Genomic DNA, 21,254 nt, shown 5'->3' on the forward strand with positions numbered 1-21,254 from the left:
GGGAGGGGGGATGTGGGGAAGGGGAGGGGGGGAGTGTGATGAAGGGGTGTGTGGGGAAGGGGAGGGGAGGGTAGGGGAGGGGGAGAGTGGGGAAGGGGAGGGGTGGAGTGTGGGGAAGGGGTGTGTGGGGAAGGGGAGGGGGAGGGTAGGGGAGGGGGAGGGGAAGTGGAGGAGTAGGGTGGGGAAGCGGAGGGGGAGGGTGCGGAAGGGGAGCGGGAGAGTAGGGAGGGGGAGAGTGGGGAGTGGGAGAGTGGGGAGTGGGGAGGGGGGGGAGTCGGGAGGGGGGACGGGGAATGGGGAGGGGGAATGGGGAGGGGGAATGGGGAGGGGGAGAGTAGGCATGGGGGCGTGGGCAGGCAGGTGTGGGGCGGGGGGCGTGGGGAGAGTGGGAAGGGGGAGAGTGGGAAGGGGTAGAGTGTGAGAGTGGGGAGGTGGGCGAAGTGGAGAGTGGGGTGAGTGGGGAGACTGGGGAGGAGGGTGTGGGGAAGTCGGAGGATGGAATGGGGAGAGTGGTGGAGAAGGAGGGAGAGTGGTGGAGGAGGAGGGGGAGGGTGGAGGAGGAGGGGGAGGGTGGTGGAGGAGGGGGAGGGTGGAGGAGGAGGGGGAGGGTGGTGGAGGAGGGGGAGGGTGGTGGAGGAGGAGCGGGAGGGTGGTGGAGGGGGAGGGTGGTGGATTGGGAGAGTGGTGGATGGGGAGAGTGGTGGATGGGGAGAGTTAGGGAGGGGGAGTGTCAGGGAGGTAGCCTGTGAGGGAGGGGGAGAGGGAGTAGATGGAGTGGGGAGAGGTGGAGTGTGGAGTGGGGGAGGGCGAGGGTTGTGTGGGGTTAGGAGGGTGGAGTGGGGGGGGGGAGGTTGGAGAGAGGGAGGGGACAGTGGGGAAAGTTGAGGGGGGGCAGAGTAGCGAAGGGGAGGGTGTGGAGTGGGGATTGGGGGAGAGTGGGGAAGGGGAGGGTGGGAGTGGGGAAGGGGAGGGTGGGAGTGGGGAAGGGGAGGGTGGGAGTGGGGAAGTGGAGGGTGGGAGTGGGGAAGGGGAGAGGGGAGTGGGGAAGGGGGAGTGGGGAAGGGGAAGGGGGAGTTGGGGAGGGAGAAGAAGGAGTGGGGGAGGGAGAAGGGGGAGTGGGGGAGGGAGAAGGGGGAGTGGGGGAGGGAGAAGGGTGGAGTGGGGAAGGGGAGTGGTGAGTGGGGAAGGGGAGGGGTGAGTGGGGAAGGGGAAGGGGGAGTGGGGGAGGGGAGGGCGGAGAGGGGGGAGCGTGGGGAAGGGGAGGGGGAGGGTGCAGAAGGGGAGGGGAAGAGTGCGGAAGGGGAGGGGGGAGTGTGCGGAAGGGGAGGAGGAGTATGCGGAAGGGGAGGGGGGAGTATGCGGAAGGGGAGGGGGGAGTATGCGGAAGGGGAGGGGGGAGTGTGCGGAAGGGGAGGGGGAGTATGCGGAAGGGGGGGGAGTGTGCGGAAGGGAGGGCGGGAGTGTGCGGAATGGAGGGCAGGAGTGTGTGGAAGGGAGGGTGGGAGTGTGCGGAAGGGAGGGCGGGAGTGTGCTAAAGGGAGGGTGGGCAGTGTGGGGAAGGGAGGGGGGAGAGTGTGGGGAAGGGAGGGGGGGAGTGTGGGGAAAGGAGGGGGGAGGGTGGGGAAAGGAGGGTGGGGAAGGGGAGGGAGGAGTGTGGGTAAGGAGAGGGGGAGTGTGGGGAAGGGGAGATGGGGGAGTGTGGGGAAGGGGAGGGGGGGAGTGTGGGGAAGGGGAGGGGGGGAGTGTGGGGAAGGGGAGGGGGGGAGTGTGGGGAAGGGGAGGGGGGGAGTGTGGGGAAGGGGAGGGGGGGAGTGTGGGGAAGGGGAGGGGGGGAGTGTGGGGAAGGGGAGGGGGGAGTGTGGGGAAGGGGAGGGGGGGAGTGTGGGGAAGGGGAGGGGGGGAGTGTGGGGAAGGGGAGGGGGGGAGTGTGGGGAAGGGGAGGTGGGGAGTGTGGGGAAGGGGAGGTGGGGAGTGTGGGGAAGGGGAGGGGGGAGTGTGGGGAAGGGGAGGGGGGGAATGTGTGGGGAAGGGGAGGGGGGGAATGTGTGGGGAAGGGGAGGGGGGGAATGTGGGGAAGGGGAGGGGGGGAATGTGGGGAAGGGGAGGGGGGGAATGTGGGGAAGGGGGAGGGGGGGAATGTGGGGAAGGTGGGGGGGAATGTGGGGAAGGGGGAGGGGGGGAGTGTGGGGAAGGGGGAGGGGGGGAGTGTGGGGAAGGGGGAGGGGGGGGAGTGTGGGGAAGGGGGAGGGGGGGATTGTGGGGAAGGGGGAGGGGAGGGGGGCAGTGTGGGGAAGGGAGGGGGCAGTGTGGGGAAGGGAGGGTGGGGAGTGTGGGGAAGGGGGTGGGGAGTGTGGGGAAGGGAGTGTTGGGTGTGCGGGGAAGGGAGGGGGGAGTGTGGGGAAGGGAGGGGGGAGTGTGGGGAAGGGAGGGGGGAGTGTGGGGAAGGGAGGGGGGAGTGTGGGGAAGAAGGGGGGAGGGTGGTGGGGGGAGTGTGGGGAAGGGAGGGGGTGGAAGGGAGGGGGAAGGGAGGGGGGGAGGATGGGGGGGGAGGATGGGGGAAGGGAGGGGGGGGAAGGGAGGGGGGGGAAGGGAGGGGGAAGGGATGGTGGGGAAGGGGAGGGGTGGGAGAGTGGGGAAGGGAGGGTGGGGAGTGTGGGGAAGGGAGGGTGGGGAGTGTGGGGAAGGGGGTGGGGAGTGTGGGGAAGGGGAGGGGTGGGAGTGTGGGGAAGGGAGGGTGGGGAGTGTGGGGAAGGGAGGGTTGGGTGTGCGGGGAAGGGAGGGGGGGAGTGTGGGGAAAGGAGGGGGGAGTGTGGGGAAGGGAGGGTTGGGTGTGCGGGGAAGGGAGGGGGGGAGTGTGGGGAAGGGAGGGGGGAGTGTGGGGAAGGGAGGGTTGGGTGTGCGGGGAAGGGAGGGGGGAGTGTGGGGAAGGGAGGGGGGAGTGTGGGGAAGGGAAGGGGGGGAGTGTGGGGAAGGGAAGGGGGGGAGTGTGGGGAAGGGAGGGGGGAGTGTGGGGAAGAAGGGGGGGAGGGTGGTGGGGGGAGTGTGGGGAAGGGAGGGGGAGGGTGGGGGAAGGGAGGGGGTGGAAGGGAGGGGGAAGGGAGGGGGGGAGGATGGGGGAAGGGAGGGGGGGAAGGGAGGGGGAAGGGAGGGGGGGAGGATGGGGGAAGGGAGGGGGAAGGGAGGGGGAGGGTGGGGGAAGGGAGGGGGTGGAAGGGAGGGGGAAGGGAGGGGGGGAGGATGGGGGAAGGGATGGTGGGGAAGGGGAGGGGTGGGAGAGTGGGGAAGGGGAGGGGTGGCAGTGTGGGGAAGGGGGAGGGGGGGAGTGTGGGGAAGGGGGAGGGGGGGAGGGGGGGGAGTGTGGGGAAGGGGGAGGGGGGGAGTGTGGGGAAGGGGGAGGGGGGGAGTGTGGGGAAGGGGGAGGGGGGGGATTGTGGGGAAGGGGGAGGGGAGGGGGGCAGTGTGGGGAAGGGAGGGGGCAGTGTGGGGAAAGGGAGGGGGCAGTGTGGGGAAGGGGAGGGGGGGAGTTTGGGGAAGGGGAGGGGGGAGTGTGGGGAAGGGAGGGGGGAGGGTGGGGGAAGGGAGGGGGTGGAAGGGAGGGGGAAGGGATGGTGGGGAAGGGGAGGGGTGGGAGAGTGGGGAAGGGGAGGGGTGGGAGAGTGGGGAATGGGAGGGTGGGGAGAGTGGGGAATGGGAGGGGGGAGAGTAGGGGAAGGGGAGGGGGAGAGTAGGGGAGGGGCAGGAGTTGGAGTGTGCGGGGAAGGGAGGGTGGAGTGTGCGGGAAGGGAGGGGGGAGTGTGGGGAAGGAGGGGGGAGGATGGTGGGGGGAGTGTGGGGAAGGGAGGGGGTGGAAGGGAGGGGGAAGGGATGGGGGGAGGATGGGGGGGAGGATGGGGGGGGAGGATGGGGGGGGAGGATGGGGGGGAGGATGGGGGGAAGGGAGGGGGGGAAGGGAGGGGGAAGGGAGGGTGGGGAGTGTGGGAAGGGAAGGGGGAGTGTGGGGAAGGGAGGGTTGGGTGTGCGGGGAAGGGAGGGGGGAGTGTGGGGAAGAAGGGGGGGAGGGTGGTGGGGGGAGTGTGGGGAAGGGAGGGGGAGGGTGGGGGAAGGGAGGGGGTGGAAGGGAGGGGGGGAGGATGGGGGAAGGGAGGGGGGGAGGATGGGGGAAGGGAGGGGGGGAGGATGGGGAAGGGAGGGGGGGGAAGGGAGGGGGAAGGGATGGTGGGGAAGGGGAGGGGTGGGAGAGTGGGGAAGGGGGAGGGGGGAGTGTGGGGAAGGGGGAGGGGGGGAGTGTGGGGAAGGGGGAGGGGGGGGAGTGTGGGAGTGTGGGGAAGGGGGAGGGGGGAGGGGGGGAGTGTGGGGAAGGGGGAGGGGGGGAGGGGGGAGTGTGGGGAAGGGGGAGGGGGGGAGGGGGGGAGTGTGGGGAAGGGGGAGGGGGGAGGGGGGGAGTGTGGGAAAGGGGAAGGGGAGGGGGGAGTGTGGGAAGGGGAGTGGGGAGTGTGGGGAAGGGGAGGGGGAGTGTGGGGAAGGGAAGGGGGAGTATGGGGAAGGAGAGGGGGAGTGTGGGGAAGGGGAGGGGGAGTGTGAGGAAGGGGAGGGGGGAGTGTGGGGAAGGGAGGGGGGAGGGTGGGGGAAGGGAGGGGGGAGGGTGGGGGAAGGGAGGGGGGAGGGTGGGGGAAGGGAGGGGGGAGGGTGGGGGAAAGGGAGGGGGTGGAAGGGAGGGGGAAGGGAGGGTGGGGAAGGGAGGGGGAAGGGAGGGTGGGGAAGGGAGGGTGGGGAAGGGATGGTGGGGAAGGGGAGGGGTGGGAGAGTGGGAAGGGGAGGGGTGGGAGAGTGGGGAAGGGGAGGGGGAGAGTGGGGAAGGGGAGGGGGAGAGTAGGGGAGGGGCAGAGTGGGGAGGGAGAGTGGGGAGTGGGGAGGGGGAATGGGGAGGGGGCGAGTAGGCAGGGGGGCATGGGCAGGCAGGCGTGGGGAGGGTGGCGTTGGGAGGGTGGCGTGGGGAGTGGGGAGATTGGGAAGGGGGAGAGTGGGAAGGGGGAGAGTGAGAGAGTGGGGAGGTGGGCGAAGTGGAGAGTGGGGAGACTGGGGAGGAGGGTGTGGGGAAGTCGGAGGATGGAATGGGGAGAGTGGTGGAGGGGGAGGGGGAGAGTGATGGAAGGGAACAGTGATGGATGGGGAGAGAGGGAGGGGTAGATTGAAGGAGGGGGAGAGTGAAGGATGTAGAATGTGAGGGAGGGGGAGAGGGAGTAGGTGTAGTGGGGAGAGGCGGAGTGTGGAGTGGGGGAGGGCGAGGGTCGTGTGGGGGAAGGAGGGTGGAGTGGGGGAGGAGGTTGGAGAGGGGGAGGGGAGAGTGGGGAAAGGTGAGGGGGGCAGAGTAGCGAAGGGGAGGGTGTGGAGTGGGGAAGGGGGAGTGGGGAAGGGGAGTGGGGAAGGGGGAGTGGGGAAGGGGAGTGGGGAAGGGGAGGGGGGAGTGGGGAAGGGGAGGGGGGGGAGTGGGGAAGTGGAGGGGGAGAGTGGGGAAGGGGAGGGGGGAGAGTGGGGAAGGGGAGGGGGGAGAGTGGGGAAGGGGAGGGGGGGGAGTGGGGAAGGGGAGGTGGGGGAGTGGGGAAGTGGAGGGGGAGAGTGGGGAAGGGGAGGGGGGGAAGGGGAGCAGCGGAAGGGGGACAATGTGGAAGAGGAGAGGGGGGGAGTTTGGAAGGGGAGGAGTGTGTGGAAGGGGAGGGGGGGCAGTGGGTAAGTGGAGGGGGGACAGTGGGACAGCAGGAGTGGCGGGATGGACTCGAAGGGAGGAGGGGCGGGAGGGGAGGGGAGGGGAGGAGGGGTTGGAGGGCGGGAAGGAAGGGAGGGAGGCTGGAGGAGGGGAGGATTGGAGGGAGGAAGAGGAGCAGTGGGGGGGGGGAGGAGGAGGAGGGGTGTGTTGTGGGAATGAGGGTGGGATGGGGAAGGGGAGAAGGGGATGGGAGAGAGGGAGGACAGAGGGGTTGGGGAGGGGGTGGGACGAGGGTGGAGGCGGGGAGGGGGTGGAGCTGGTTCGGGATTGGGGCGGGGATTCGGGTGGATGGGGCGGGGCCGATGTTGCTGCTCCGACCTGTCGGCTGGTGCGAGTGGCAGGCCGGCCGGCCGCTTCCTGCAGTGAAGCGTGTGACTCCTGGCATGGCGCTTCGGGAGGCCGGCAGGAAAGGGAGCTCGACAGCAGCGGCAGCTACAGCCCAGCGCCCGGGAAAAGCTGCGGCTGAGCGCCCGCTGCCTCCGCCCGGAATCGAGCGGCGTTGCCGGGCGCCATGGAGGCATTAAGCGGCGGCCGGGAGATCGAGTGGAGCGGGGTGGCGAGGCCGCTGGACCTCCTGGTCACCACATACCGGTTACCGCAGCTCGTCAGGCTGGAGAACGGTGAGAAAGGCCGGGGCCCCGGGCTGGCCTGAGCTGGGGAAGCGGGCAGAGGGAGCGAGTCCCCCATCCGCAGCGTCGGCCCGCCCGAGGGGACTCGGGTCACTGAGAAAAGCCGTAATCTCCAAATGTGAACCCACATTAATTAAAACTATTAGAAATATTAATGGTGAGGCTCTGGAGTCTGTTTGGTGCAGCTTGTGCCCGGACTCGTTGCGCAGCTTTCAAGCTGCCGACATTGCGAGTAATAAATAGAAGCATTAGGTTTAGGCTATATTGACATGGATTGTAGACTGACATCTCAACTTTACCATCGTTACGCGATTAATTGCTGGGAAATGTAGTGAAGGTGTCGAGCCATATGAAAGGGATGATTTGAGTCGTTCTAGTTTGGGAAGTAAACTGTGGACTGTGCTTTTAAATTCAGCGCAGAGACGAATTTTAACCCCATTAGTGAGTTGGGGGTCAGCTTGGTCAGTAGGTCTGTGCTCCTAGGCGGCATGTGAATGTTTGACAGAAAATGTCTTGTCAAATTACAATACTTTCAAATGCTTTAACATTGCTTTTTTTTTGTAACTGGTCTGCTGAATGAGAGTCTGATTAAGGTATAACCCGCAGGATATTTGGTAACTGAACCAAATACTAGTTTGCTAATAAATCAGTGTATTGCAGTCCAAAGGTGCAGGGTGTTGGTCTCTGCCGGAAATGGACGTTGTTGCCTGAAGATTGAGGTTTTTTTTTCTCTCTGGTCAGATGCCGTATTGTTTATGGTTCAAGTACAATCAATGCCACAGTGCAGTTCTAAATGTGAAATTAGTTAAAATGAATCCTCTTGAGGAAACAGTGTGGCCATTGATCAGCTGAAAGTAGATACAAGCCTGTTTTTCTTGAGCCAATCCAAGTTCAAAAGTTTGAAGATTGGAATGGCAAGGTCTATCTATAAGTCACTTTTAAGCATTAACATAGAAGCAAATTAGCTTGTCAGGTGCTGTTATTGTGCCTGGAGAAACAAACACCTGTAGTATTGTAGGGATTACAAGATTTTAACTGTAATAAGATCTACTGACTTTAAAAAATCACTTTTGAGGTGAAAAGCTAAATAAAATTAAAAACTAAATGATTGCCTGTTCTACAAGTTCAAACAAAAGTCCTAGTGACTAACAACCATGCTATGTTGTCATTCACTCTAAAGTTCACGTTCAAGAAGGGCAAAGTATTCAAAACTGAATCGCAATCCAAATTCAGAATGATTAAAATATGAGAAACTGTACAGTGATGTATATGAGCTTAACATTTTTAGATCATAGATTGGGTACTTTATTAACTAGGAACCCTGATTTCAGTTGTTTAATTTGAAACACAGCCCCCTATCCCTTTTCAGATTGTTTTGAATAATTTTAGTATGGTGGAAAAAAGGATTAATTGCCGGAATTACAGATCGTTTACTGCAGAGAAGTACTAGTTGCTTTAGAAAATTCTTATTTGAAGATGATGAGCTGGGAAAGGGTGTAGTGTGTATGCACTCTTGTGAAAACATTTGAAATGGAAGGATATAAAAGGAACTATATCAAGAAATGGAATTCAAGTGGATAAGTCTTGTTGAAAAGCTTGCGTTGGCACAGATCTAATGGGGGACGTCTATGCTGTAGTTTCTATGTAGCCTCTTTTAATAGATTTAATAGATTTTTCTAAATTCCTTGACAGCAAAAGTTTTTCAAAAACGCGAGCAATCATCTCAGTTGGTATCTACAAAATGATTGATTTGTGATTTGAACCCAAAGGTTAATACCCCAGTGCAGCATTAAACTGGGATAATTAATAATTTGAGTTATACATACTTTTTTTAAAAAAAATCAGTTTGAAGTGATTTTAGGTAGGCTTCAAAGTCCAGACAGGAGTGACTTTTTTTACTTTTCTGGCAGGAAGTTTTCAGAACTGAATCAGTGATTTTTACCATTCTCACTGGGGTCTCTTAAATATGTTATAGTTTGCATCTGAGCCTATTTCTTTAAAAAAAATGTGGGTTGTTCCTGCAGTTTTAGATTGACCAATAGGAAGCATGTTTGAATTTATTTTAAATGGGTTTACATCTTTTCCAGTTGGATGGAAATTAATGAAATGGGTTATACTTGTGTATAACTCTACAGGAGTAGCAGTTGCTTGAGATTTAGAATTATAATTATGATCTGGCAAGAGCAGCAACTGGGCTCATGATTTGCAATAATAATCAAAACTTATATAAATATTAGGGTTGTAGATAGGTGTCATAAAATGTTGATTGGTGTTTGACATAGTATCAATACTCCAGACCTCAAAGTAGAAGTGTGCATTCAAAACAAACATTAGAGTACCCCAAATAAGCTCCTGGACTATTTGCATATATATCCATTTACAAAAATTTATTTAATTCAAAGTAATTCCATAAGCAAATGGACAACTGACATGGCTGTTTTGTCATCTATAAATTGATATAGTTGGAAAAAGCATGAGCAATCCTACAGTATATAGATCCTCTAAGGATTTTAAGCTCTAATCTGGTCAACCTTTAAAAGTTTTTGGTCAGTGAAATTTACAACAGCTGTTAACATGGGTTTACAGTGTTCAGTACATGAAGATGCTGTGTAATCTGTTTATTTGATGTTTGCCCTTCAGGTCTGCCTAAAGGGCAAACATTTAAAAAATGGAAAATATTAAGGATAAATCAACTTAAAGATTCTCAGTTCCTGGCCAATTAACTTAATTTCTCTGCTTTGAGTCGGCGAATACATTTTCTTTAGGGCTTGTTAAACTGTCCTGTCAGATTATAAATGTAAAACTGTTCACTTCAACTTTTTGCAATATACATAACATGCAGTCTGTAGTTTAACGAGTAAGTATTTGCGAGTTGTTGTGGATAAATGATGAGCAGCAATTTCTCTTCAGATCATGTTTTCTGGCTAATGCCTGAAACATTTTGGAAATCTAGAGTTTCGCCTATGTTTAAAATATCAGCTTGGTTCATTTGAGATTTGGGTCAACACTCCACTTCGAGATAGGCAGAGTTAATATTTGAGAAATAATATAGATGAGACATCTATTAACTTGCTATCTCTATCCTTCTGCCTGGGCTGAGGCTCAGAAAGATAATTTTAGTAACTTTTCAAGAAACAAATTCAATGACTTGTGGATATTAAGTTCTGTCGAAGGGTCATGAGGACTCGAAACGTCAACTCTTTTCTTCTCCGCCGATGCTGCCAGACCTGCTGAGTTTTTCCAGGTAATTCTGTTTTTGTTTTTGTTGTGGATATTAAGGATTGATTTGGTTGTGAGCTTGAAGCTATTTTTGTGATAGCTGCTGAAATTGCCAATTTCTTAATGCATTGTCCTAGGAATAAAGTCAGACCTCCAATGATAAACCCTGTGCTACAGTTATTTACAGGGAAGGCCGCAGAAACCTCTGCTTGTGCATGCCTTGCAGGTAATAGCTATGTAGTTATTAACAAAAACAGAATTACCTGGAAAAACTCAGCAGGTCTGGCAGCATCGGCGGAGAAGAAAAGAGTTGACGTTTCGAGTCCTCATGACCCTTCAACAGAACTGAAAGCTGTTTTGTTTGTTGAGTGGTTGATCAAAATTATATTTTTAATTGGAATTGTTTTTGGTACTCTTGTTGGGCTTGTGTGAGAAAATTTGCATGATACCGTATATATAACTTGTTTTAAATCTGAGGTTAATTTGGCTGCTGGTCACTGGTTGATCTGATCATGCTCAAATGTGCCTGATCATGCTCTCTATGGTGAGTAGTCTAAAATTTTCACAGAATATTATTATAACATGTTCCCATGACTTTCCGTGAAAAGCTTCAGTTCAACAGGGAAATTAAGCACTTCATTTCATGTGCGTTGGTATTAGCTGGTGCTTTAAATATTTTGAAACTTTATATTTTTCTAAGTTATTTTGTTACTAGGGGAAATATTTGAGTGTTTTAGGGTATTTCTTGTTTTAAAAGGAAAAAAACAAAGATGATAAAAACTAATAGCCCAGAGGTGAACTGCATTAAAAACATTTTGGGTCTTTATGATTCTGGTGCATCAGGCCCGATGTGCTGTAAATGTCATGGATTGTAGTCAATAGCATCCATGCAGTCTCATAAAACTTGCGTTCCTTTCCAAACAAGTGTAACATGAATTAGCTTGCAGTTATGCAGAATCTTTCGCATCATCAGTATACCCTAAAGTATTCCACAGCCAAAGTGAATCACTTTTGTAGTTAGCCACTGTTGTAATGTAGAAAAACCTATTAATTCAGCTCATTACTGTTTTGTAAAGACATGAGCAAAGATGTTGGATCTGCAGTTATGAAGAATATTTCATTAGTAATATAAACGATTGTGTTTAGTGTTTTTTTAACTTCCTGTTCTTTGAACAAATCAAATGATGGCAGATATATATGTTAAATTGAGGACTCTGTGCCTGATTTCTACATGTTAAGAGCAAATTATCTCCACTGCTAATCACATTATGAAATGTATAACGTTTTGCAAATTGAACTGTACTTGGGACCAAGAGAGGGGGAGAGCAGCGAGACTTCATAAAGAGGCGTGAGGGGGAGAGTGCAGTGAGACTTCATAAAGAGTGCGAGAGGGAGAGGAGGAGACGATTGGTGAGTGACAGGTGAGTAAATACAGTTTAAGGTATGTCAGTGCAGCCATGTGGAATGGGCATCTTTAGGGATGTGGGAAGTCATGCAGGCACAAAGTGACTACATCTGCAGAAATTTGAGCTCCAAGTTGTGGAACTTGAGTGGCGTCTGGAGTCACTGTGGTGTATGCGCAAGGCTCAGGATTTCGTGGATAGCACATTTTAGAGAGGTGGTCACACCACAGCTAAGAAGTACATAGACAGTAAGGGAATGGATGACCATCAGAGTATCTAAGAGAAACAGGCAGCTCATGCAGGAATCCCCTGAGGCTATCTCGCTCTCTAACTGCTTTTCCATTTTGGTGAGCAAGATGGTTCCTCGGAAACTGCAGCAAGAGCCATGTCCGTGGCACCAAGGGTGGCTCCGTTGCACAGGAAGGGAGGAGTGCCAAAGTAACAAAAAACAAAAATACCTGGAAAACCTCAGCAGGTCTGACAGCATCTGCGGAGAGGGATACAGTTAACGTTTCGAGTCCATATGACTCTTCATCAGAACTAAGAAAAAAATAGAAATTGGGTGAAATATAAGCTGGTTGAGGGAGGTGGGACAGGTAAAGCTGGATAAAGGGCCAGTGATAGATGGAGGCAAAGAAGAGATTGCCAAAGATGTCATAGACAAAAGGACAAAGGGGTGTTGACGGTGGTGATATTAGCTAAGGAATGTGCTAATGGTGATATTAAGGGTAGAAAGCAGGACGAGCATGTGACAGCCCCAGTGGGGGTGGAGTGGGGGAGAAGGGATCGAAATAGGCTAAAAGGTAGAGTTAAAACAATGGATGGAAATACATTTAAAATTAATGGAAATGGGTTGGAAAAGAAAAATATATATATTTAAAAAATTATAAATTATTGGAAAAAGGGGTGGGTTGGAGGAGAGAGTTCATGATCTGAAGTTGTTGAACTCAACGTTAAGTCCAGAAGGCTGTAAAGTGCCTAGTCAGAAGATGAGGTGCTGTTCTTGCAGTTTGCGTTGAGCTTCACTGGAACATTGCAGCAGGCCAAGGATGGACATATGAGCATGAGAGCAGGGTGGTGTGTTGAAATGGCAAGTGACAGGGAGGTCTGGGTCATGCTTGCGGACTGACCGAAGATGTTCTGCAAAGCGGTCACCCAGTCTGCGTTTGGTCTCTCCAATGTAGAGGAGACTGCATTGGGAGCAGCGAATGCAGTAGACGAAATTGAGGGAAGTGCAAGTGAAATGCTGCTTCACTTGAAAGGAGTGTTTGGGCCCTTGGATGATGAGGAAGGATGAAGTAAAGGGGCAGGTGTTGCACCTTCTGCGGTTGCATGGGAAGGTGCCGTGGGAAGGGGTTGAGGTATAGGGAGTGAAGGAGGAGTGGACCAGGGTGTCCCGGAGGGAACGATATATTCCTGGAGGGAAGCTATAGTAGTTGGGGATTCCATAGTTAGAGGAGCAGACAGGCATCTCTGTGGCTGTAGATGTGACTTCAGCATGGCATGTTGCCTCCCTGATGCCAGGGTCAAGGATGCCACAGAGCGGCTGCAGGACATTCTTTTGGGGGAAGGGTGAACAGCCAGAGGTTGTGGCCCACATTGGCACCAATGACATAGGTAGGAAAAGGGATGAAGCCCTGAAAGCAGATTTTGGGGAGTTGGGAAGGAAATTGAAAAGCAGGACCTCAAGATCAGTAATCTCAGGATTGGTCCCAGGGCCATGTGCTAGTGAGCATAAGAATATGAAGATTGAGCAGTTCAACATGTGGCTGGACAAATGGAATAGGAGGGACAGCTTTAGATTTCTGAGGCACCGGGATCGGCTCTGGGGCAGGTGGGGCCTGCACAAGAAGGATGGGTTACATCTTAGCAGAACTGGGACTCTTCTTCGTGGGGAGGTTTGCTACTGCTGTTGGGGAGGGTTTAAACTAGATTGGCAAGGGGATGGGAACCTGGGGGAAATTCAGAATGCAGAGGAGAAAAACTGGCAGTGGGAAGTAGTGAAGTATCAGCTGATAATGAAGATATACCAGAGTTAAATCAAGGTAGATGGAATACTTGGAGCGTTTGATAGAATTAGTGTAGGCAATAGTAAGTCTTTAGATGGGATCAGAATAAGGGTGAAAGTAAAAAAGCCTAAATCAGGGCTAATGCGTATGTATGTGAAGGCACGGAGTGTGGCTAATAAGATTGCTGAACTGCAGGCATAGGTTGACAAATGTAATTATGACATTATTGCTATAACAGAGACCTTGTTCAAAGAAGGGCAGGATTGGGTGTTAAATATTCCTGGGTACAACGTGTTTAAAAGAGAAAGGAAAGGAAGAAATGGGGTGTGGGGGGGGTGGGGGTGGTTGGTGTGGGTGGGGAGGGGGGTGGGCGGTGGGGTGGTTGGTGTGGGGGGGTGGGGAGTGGCTATATTAATTAGAGATGGTATTATAGTACTGGAGAGAGAGGATGTTCCAGAAGGGTCAAGAACGGAATCTGTCTGGCTAGAGGTAAGGAATGAAAAAGGTGCAGTAACATTGATTGGTGTAGAATACAGACCACCAACTAGTGGAGGGGATGGGAAGAAACAAATTAGCAAAGAAATTACAGAGAGGTGCAAGAATTATAGAGTAATCATAATGGGGGACTTCAATTATCCAAATATAGACTGAGATAGGAATAGTACAAAGGGACATAAGGGTTCCTGGAATGTGTTCAAGATAGCTTTCTGCAGCCGTACGTTTCTAGCACAACGAGAGGGCATGCACTTTTGCACCTGGTTCTGGGGAATGAGTTGGCACAAGTGGATCAGATATCAGTGGGAGAGCCTCTACGGGACAGTGATTATTGTATCATAAGGCTTAGGTTAATCACAGAAAAGGACAGGGAACAATCCAGAGCAGGAATAATTAATTGGGGGAAAGCCAACTTTGGGTGAGAATGCATCTGAGTCGAGTGAGTTGGAATCAGATGTTGGCAGAAGAGAAATTGGTTGAACAAAAGGCCACCTTCAAAGAAAAAGTATTGCAGGCAATGTCAAGGTATATTCCCTTGATAGAAAAGATAGGACAAATAAATCCAGAGCACCCTGGATGACGAGGTAAAGATGAAAAGGAAGAAGTGTGCATTTGACAGATGTCAGGTAGAAAATACAATGAAGAATCTAGCTGAATATAGAAAGACCAGAGGGAAAGTGAAAAAACTAATAAGAAAAGCAAGAAGAGAGTATGAAAAGAGGCTGGCAACGAATATTAAAGGAAATCCCAAGCATGTACATAATAAAAGGCTGGTAAAAGAGAGTAGGGTTGATCGTGGACAACAAAGGGTACTTGCATGTGGAGGCTGGAGAAATAGCAGAAGTGTTGAACAAGTACTTTACATCTGTCTTTACAAAGGAAGAAGATGCTACCCAGGCTGAAGTGAGAGAGGTGGTAACTGGTACAAGAGAAGAACTTACAGTTGAGAGGCAGGAGGCGCTGGAAAGGCTATCTTTACTTAAAACAGATAAGGTACCAGGACCAGATGAGATGCATCCAAGGGTACTGAGGGCAGTGACAGTGGAAATTGCAGAGGCACTAGTGATAATCTTCAGTCTTCCTTAATCACAGGGGAAGTACCAGATGGAGAATTGTGAATGTTACACCCTTGTTCAAAAAGGGGTGCAAGGATGAAGCTGGCAACTATAGACCAGTCAGTTTGACTTTAGTGGTAGGGAAACTTCTGGAACTATAGTACGGGATAAAATCAATAATCACTTAGACAAGTGCAGGATAATTAAGGAAAGCCAGCATGGATTCATTAAGGGAAAATCGTGTTTAACTAACTTGCTGGAGTCTTTTGAAGAGGTAACAGAGAAGGTTGATAAGTGAAACACTGTTGATATGGTGTATATGGATTTTCAAAAAGCATTTGATACAGTGCCATGCAACAAACTTGAGCAAAATTCTAAGTCATGGAATAAAAGGAAAAGTAGGCACTTGGATACAAAATTGGCTGAGTGACAGGGAACTAGAGTAGTGATAAATAGTTGTTTTTCAGATTGGAGGAAAATTTGTATTGGAGTTCTCCGGGGTCAATGTTGGGACCCTTACCCTTCCTGCTAAATATTAACGACCTAGATTGGGGTGTGCAGGGCATGATTTCAAAATTTGCAGATGATACGAAGATTGGAAATGATGTCAGCTGTGATGAGGATAGTCTTGAACTTCAAAAGGACATAGACATGTTGGTAAATTGGGCAGACAAATGGCAGATGAAGTTCAATGCAGAAAAATGAGAGGTGATTCAGTTTAGCAGGAAAATATGGTGAGACAGTATAAAATAAAGGGACAGTCTAAAGGAGGTGCAGGAACAGAGGGACCTTGGTGTATATGTACATTGAAGGTGGCAGGGCCTAACGAGAGCAGTTAATAAAGCATATAGTTTCTTGTACTTAATGCCCCTATTAATGAAGCCTAAGATCTTTACTTCTTTAGGTCATGTTAAATTTGTATAAGACATTAGTCAGGCCTCATCTGGAGTACTGCATCTAGTTCAGGAAGGATGTGAAGGCATTGGAGAGAAGCACTGAGGGGATTCACAAGAATGATTCCAGGCATCAAGAACTGTTGCTATGAGGATAGATTGGAGAGATCGGGGACTCTTTTCCTTGGAGAAAAGGCTGTGACGAGATTTGATAGAGGTATTTAAGATCCTGAGTGTTACGGTCAGGGTAAATAGTGAAAAACTATTCTCACTCGAGAGCATCAAGGACTAGAGGGAACAGATTCAAAACAATTGGCAAAAGGAGTAAATGTGATGTGAGGAAAAAGTTTTTCACCCAAAGGGTGATTGGAGTCTGGAATAAACTACCTGAAAGGAGGCAGGTTTGACTGAGGTATTCAGAAGGAAATTGATTGCTACCTGAAAGTAAATAATGTGCAAGGTTACGGGGATTAGGCAGGAGAGTGGGACGAGGTGGAATCTCTTCCAGAGAGCCAGTGCAGACTCGATGGGCTGAATGGCCGCCTCCTGCACTCTAAAGATATTGAGATCCCTAATTACCCTTGAACTGAGTGGTATGCTAGGCCATTTCACAAGATAGTTAAGAGTCACCCACATTTATCTGAGTCTGGACTCATATGTAGGCCAGACCAGGTAAGGATGACAGATTTCCTTCCCTAAAGGGTGTTAGTAAACCAGATGGGTTTTTATGACAATCGATGATAGATTCATTGTCACTATTACTGATACGAGCTTTCAATTCCAGATTTATTAAGTGAATTCAAATTCCACCAGCTGTCTTGGTGAGGTGAGTGACTGCCCTTGACATCAAGGCAGCATTTGACTGAGTGTGGCATCAAGAAGCCCTAGGAGTCAATGGGAATGAGGGTGTAACCTCTCTGCTGGTTGGAGTCATACCTAGCACAAAGGAAGATGGTTGTGGTTGTTGGGGGTCAATCACCTTAATTCCAGGACATCACTGCAGGGGTTCCTCAGGGAAGTGTCCTAGGCCTAATCATCTTCAACTGCTTCATCAGTGATTTTCCTTCCATCATAAGGTCAGAACTGGGCATGTTTGCTGCTGATTGCACAATGTTCAGCACCATTTGCAACTCCTCAGATACTGAAGCAGTCTAGATCCAAATGTAGCAAGACCTGGACAACATCCAGGCTTGTAATATTTGTACTACACAAGTGCCAGGCAATGACCACTTCCAACAAGAGAGAATCTAACCATTGCCCCTTGACATTCAATGGCACTACCATTGCTAAATCCCCCACTATCAACTGGACTGGCCATATAAATACTGCAGCTACAAGAGCAGGTCAGAAGCTAGGAATTCTGTGGTGAGTGACTCACCTTCTGACTCCCCAATGCCTGTCCACCATCTGCAAGGCACAAATCAGAGTGTGATGGAATACTCTACATTTGCCTAGATGAATGCAGTTCCAACAACGCTCAAGAAGCTTGACACCATCGAGGACAAAGCAAGCAGCCTGCTTAATTGGCAGCCCAGCCACAAACATTCACTCCTACCACCACCTGATGCACAGTGGCAGCAGTGTGTACTACCTACAACAAAAATACCTGGAAAAACTCAGCAGGTCTGACAGCATCTCCGGAGAGGAATACAGTTAACGTTTTGAGTATGACTCTTCAATAGAACTAAGGAAAAATAGAAAAGAGATGAAATATAACTGGTTTAAGGGGGGGAGGGGTGTGGTAGAATAGGTAGAGCTGGATAGAGGGCCAGTGATAGGTGGAGATTGCCAAAAGATGTCATAGACAAAAGGACAAAGAGGTGTTGACAGTACTCTCTACAAGATGAAACTCAAGTTCTGTCGAAGGGTCATGAGGACTCAACGTCAACTCTTTTCTTCTCTGCCGATGCTGCCAGACCTGCTGAGTTTTTCCAGGTAATTCTGTTTTTGTCTCTACAAGATGGACTGCTGGAAGTCACCAAGGATCCTTAGACAGCACCTTGCAAACCCTTGACTGCCACCATATAGAAGGACTAGGGCAGTTGACAAATGGGCACACCACCACCTGGAATATTCCCCTCCAAGCCATTCACCATCCTGACTTGGAAATATATCGTTGTTCATTCACTGCTGCTGGGTCAAAATCCTGGAACTCTCTCCCTAACAGCACTGTGGGTGTAATTACAGCTCATGAACTGCAGCAGTTCCAGAAGGCAGCTTCCCACCACCATCTCAAGGACAATTAGGGATGGGCAATAGATGCTGGCCCAGCCAGCAATGCCCTCATCCCATGAATGAATAAAAACAAAATTTGAACCCATGTCCCCATAGCATTAAACCGGACCCTTGGATTATTAGTTTAGTGTCATTACTGTTACACACCGATCTGCCCATGTTATGGAACAAAAGTCATAAAGAGTGGTAATGGTTGTAGCAAAGAAACTAAGCATTTGTCCAAGAGTGAGTGTGAATAGCAGAATAATAAACAGTTCTGTCTGAAGATTTCATCAGTTGTGTACAATATGTTTATTCAGTACCCAGGTAGGAAATTAGAAATAATTACAGTAATTACATTAGACTTGTATGTTTAAAAAAATCATGTTTTGTTTTTGACAAATGTACTTTCTCAAGCTAGAATTGGCAAATCTTTAGCTGATGTTCTTGCAGCTCCTGATTGAGTTCTACCACTGGGCAGAATGGAGATTCAGACTTTTGATTTTCTGATGCAAATCTGAAATTATTAAAGCCATCACTTTATAATAGAAGAACTGAAGTGACTGTAACCCATATTGTTAATCTGTAAGATTGAAGTCATATAATTTGAATAACCTCCAGCTGCTAAATATAAAATAGTCACTAAAATCCAATAGGAAATTTTTCGGTAACAAAGTTTTTCTCAAGAGTGGCAGAATGTAGAATCAGGAACAGTTGAGGCAATTAGCGAAGGTGCATTTAAGGGACAGCTCGATAAGCACAGGAAGGGAAAAGGAACAGAAGGATTATACGGATAGGGTTAGATGGAGAGAGGATGGCATGCGGCTCTTGTTGAACATGTACAGCATAGATCACCTGGGCTGAATGGTCTATTTCTGAGCTAAATTATCACTGTATTGCTGAATTCAAATTGTTGGATAGTTATTTTAAGCGTGAATCACTTTGAATTTTCATGAGTCCGCTGCATGTGCATAATAAACTGAGACGGATGATTGTCATTGAAATATCTTCCAACTATAAAGAAGCTGGTGATTTTATCTGATCCCTTTACTAATGAAGATTACATTTTCTTCACAGGGGAAACTGTGGAAGGGATTCGAGAAAATGATTTGGTTTTGCTTCATTCCTGTCGACAATGGACAACTATTACTGCTCACAGCTTGGAAGAGGGTCATTATGTGATAGGACCAAAAATAGAGATTCCTGTTCATTATGGAGGTAAGACGCGAATAAACAGACTTGCTTTTCTGGTGGAAGCAGTCTGTTTAGTGCATAAGATTGTATGAAATAGGAGAGGGAGTTTTTGACATTGTTTGACCATGAATATATCAGGAATTTTTCTCTTTATGAGAAAAATCAAAATCTATTCCTGCTACACTACTGTGAGAGTTGCCAGAATCTTGCTCAAGAAGAACATTTTTAATTGACTCAACAACTTTTTGGGAAGAAAATTTTAGATTTTCTTGACAAGGTAGTTGATTAAAAAAGCACTAATTTTTGATGCTATTCCGATCAGATACATATAGTCTACATTAACGTCTACAAATATAATGTTCCTAAGGAATAGAGCTTCTGTTTTGAATTTGGTTCTTGACATAACAGTGATCCTGCACTATGTACTATGTATGTTGACATACAGGATCCTCAAAGAAGCTTTGTGTGTGAGACATGGATAGAATAGCTTAATGTAATTCTGCCTATCATTTTAAACAAAAGTTACTGTCAACATAATCCTGATATGCTAGCAGAGCAACTAGCTTGGATGGAGGCAGATTAAGCAGACTGTCGTACTTTTACCGAGGTTTTCCACCCATGGTCATTGACAGGGCCCGTGTCTGGCCCATCTCCCGCGCATCCGCCCTCACGCCTTCTCCTCCTTCCCAGAAACATGATAGGGTCCCCCTTGTCCTCACTTATCATCCCACCAGCCTCCGCATTCAAAGGATCATCCTCCGCCATTTCCGCCAACTCCAGCATGAGCCACCACCAAACACATCTTCCCTTAACCCCCCGGCGGCATTCCGTAGGGATCGTTCCCTCCGGGACACCCTGGTCCACTCCTCCATCACCCCCTACTCCTCAACCCCCATCTATGGCACCTCCCCATGCCCACGCAAAAGATGCAACACCTGCCCCTTCACTTCCTCTCTCCTCACCGTCCAAGGGCCCAAACACTCCTTTCAAGTGAAGCAGCATTTCACTTGTATTTCCCCCAACTTAGTCTACTGCATTCGTTGCACCCAATGTGGTCTCCTCTACATTGGAGAGACCAAACGTAAACTGCGCGACCGCTTTGCAGAACACCTGCGGTCTGTCCGCAAGAATGACCCAAACCTCCCTGTCGCTTGCCATTTTAACACTCCACCCTGCTCTCTTGTCCACATGTCTGTCCTTAGCTTGCTGCATTGTTCCAGTGAAGCCCAACGCAAACTGGAGGAACAGCACCTCATCTTCTGACTAGGCACTTTACAGCCTTCCGGACTGAATATTGAATTCAACAACTTTTGATCTTGAACTCCCTCCTCCATCCCCACCCCCTTTCTGTTTCTTCCCCCTTCCTTTTGTTTTTTCCAACAATTTATATAGATTTCTCTTTTCCCACCTATTTCCATTATTTTTAAATCTTTTATGCCCCGCTAGTCTTTCCACCCCACCCCCACTAGAGCTGTACCTTGAGTGCCCTACCGTCCATTCTTAATTAGCACATTCGTTTAGATAATATCACTAACTTCAACACCTCTGTGTTCTTTTGTTCTTTTGTCTGTGACATCTTTTGATTATTTGCTCCTTTCATATCATTATTTGATTACTTGCTTGTCCCTACAACCACCCCCCCCCCCCCCCCCCACCCCGGCAACCACCTTAAACCAGCTTATATTTCACCCCTCTCCTTATATTCACTCAGTTCTGTGGAAGGGTCATAAGGACTTGAAAAGTCAACTCTTTTCTTCTCCGCCGATGCTGCCAGACCTGCTGAGTTTTTACAGGTAATTCTGTTTTTGTTTTGGATTTCTAGCATCCGCAGTTTTTGTTTTAATTTTTATTTTTATGTCATACTTTTCTGCCTGCTGCAACCTGATTTCATTTCTTAGACAGCAGCAATGAACTTGCTAAATATTAGCTGTGACATTAGCCTGGATATTTTTCGTGGCTGGTGCTGAAGGAGAAGAATTTAATTCTAAATAGTGCCAGCATTATAGTTACTTTACATATGTTCACACCTGTTTTCTTTTAAAAAAAAAATCTTTGTGTTTCTCAAGATAGAAATGTTACTGCTGGGAAATAACGCATTTCTATTCCACTCACCCAGTGGCAGCATCAAGCACTTCATGTTGCACTTATCTACATTAGATGCAGAATAAATCTTCTTGTATCCCCAATACCTCAGTGAATTAATTCCCACTGCAGTAATACAACATTCCCTATTTCCCACCTCAGCCATGAAGTTAGGGATTGGGGAATAAATCTGCCCAAATTCATCTCATAGAGAATTCTTTTAGCCAGCAGAATTTCATCACATTGTTTCAGCTTAAATTTGCTGCGGTTCTCACTCTAGAAATGGGTGTTAATTGC

The 21,254-nt window shown here is 50.0% G+C and overlaps 1 protein-coding gene across 3 annotated transcripts in view; it reads left to right on the top strand.

Moving 5' to 3' along the window:
* The first annotated feature begins 6,090 nt into the window (after positions 1-6,090).
* The window catches only part of garem (GRB2 associated, regulator of MAPK1), a 134,510-nt gene continuing 119,346 nt past the window's right edge, over positions 6,091-21,254 (top strand). Inside the window, exons 1-2 of one of the 3 annotated variants that reach the window (XM_041190375.1) lie at positions 6,091-6,384; positions 18,759-18,899. In XM_041190375.1, the coding sequence (XP_041046309.1) occupies positions 6,276-6,384; positions 18,759-18,899 (250 nt within the window). In that variant the 5' untranslated portion in view covers positions 6,091-6,275. Of the gene's footprint in view, positions 6,385-18,758; positions 18,900-21,254 lie in introns of those variants that run through there. The other 2 variants (XM_041190378.1, XM_041190376.1) reach the window with 2 other exon arrangements.

This window comes from Carcharodon carcharias, chromosome 6, assembly GCF_017639515.1.
Source record: "Carcharodon carcharias isolate sCarCar2 chromosome 6, sCarCar2.pri, whole genome shotgun sequence".
In the NCBI taxonomy this organism is placed as follows: domain Eukaryota; kingdom Metazoa; phylum Chordata; class Chondrichthyes; order Lamniformes; family Lamnidae; genus Carcharodon; species Carcharodon carcharias.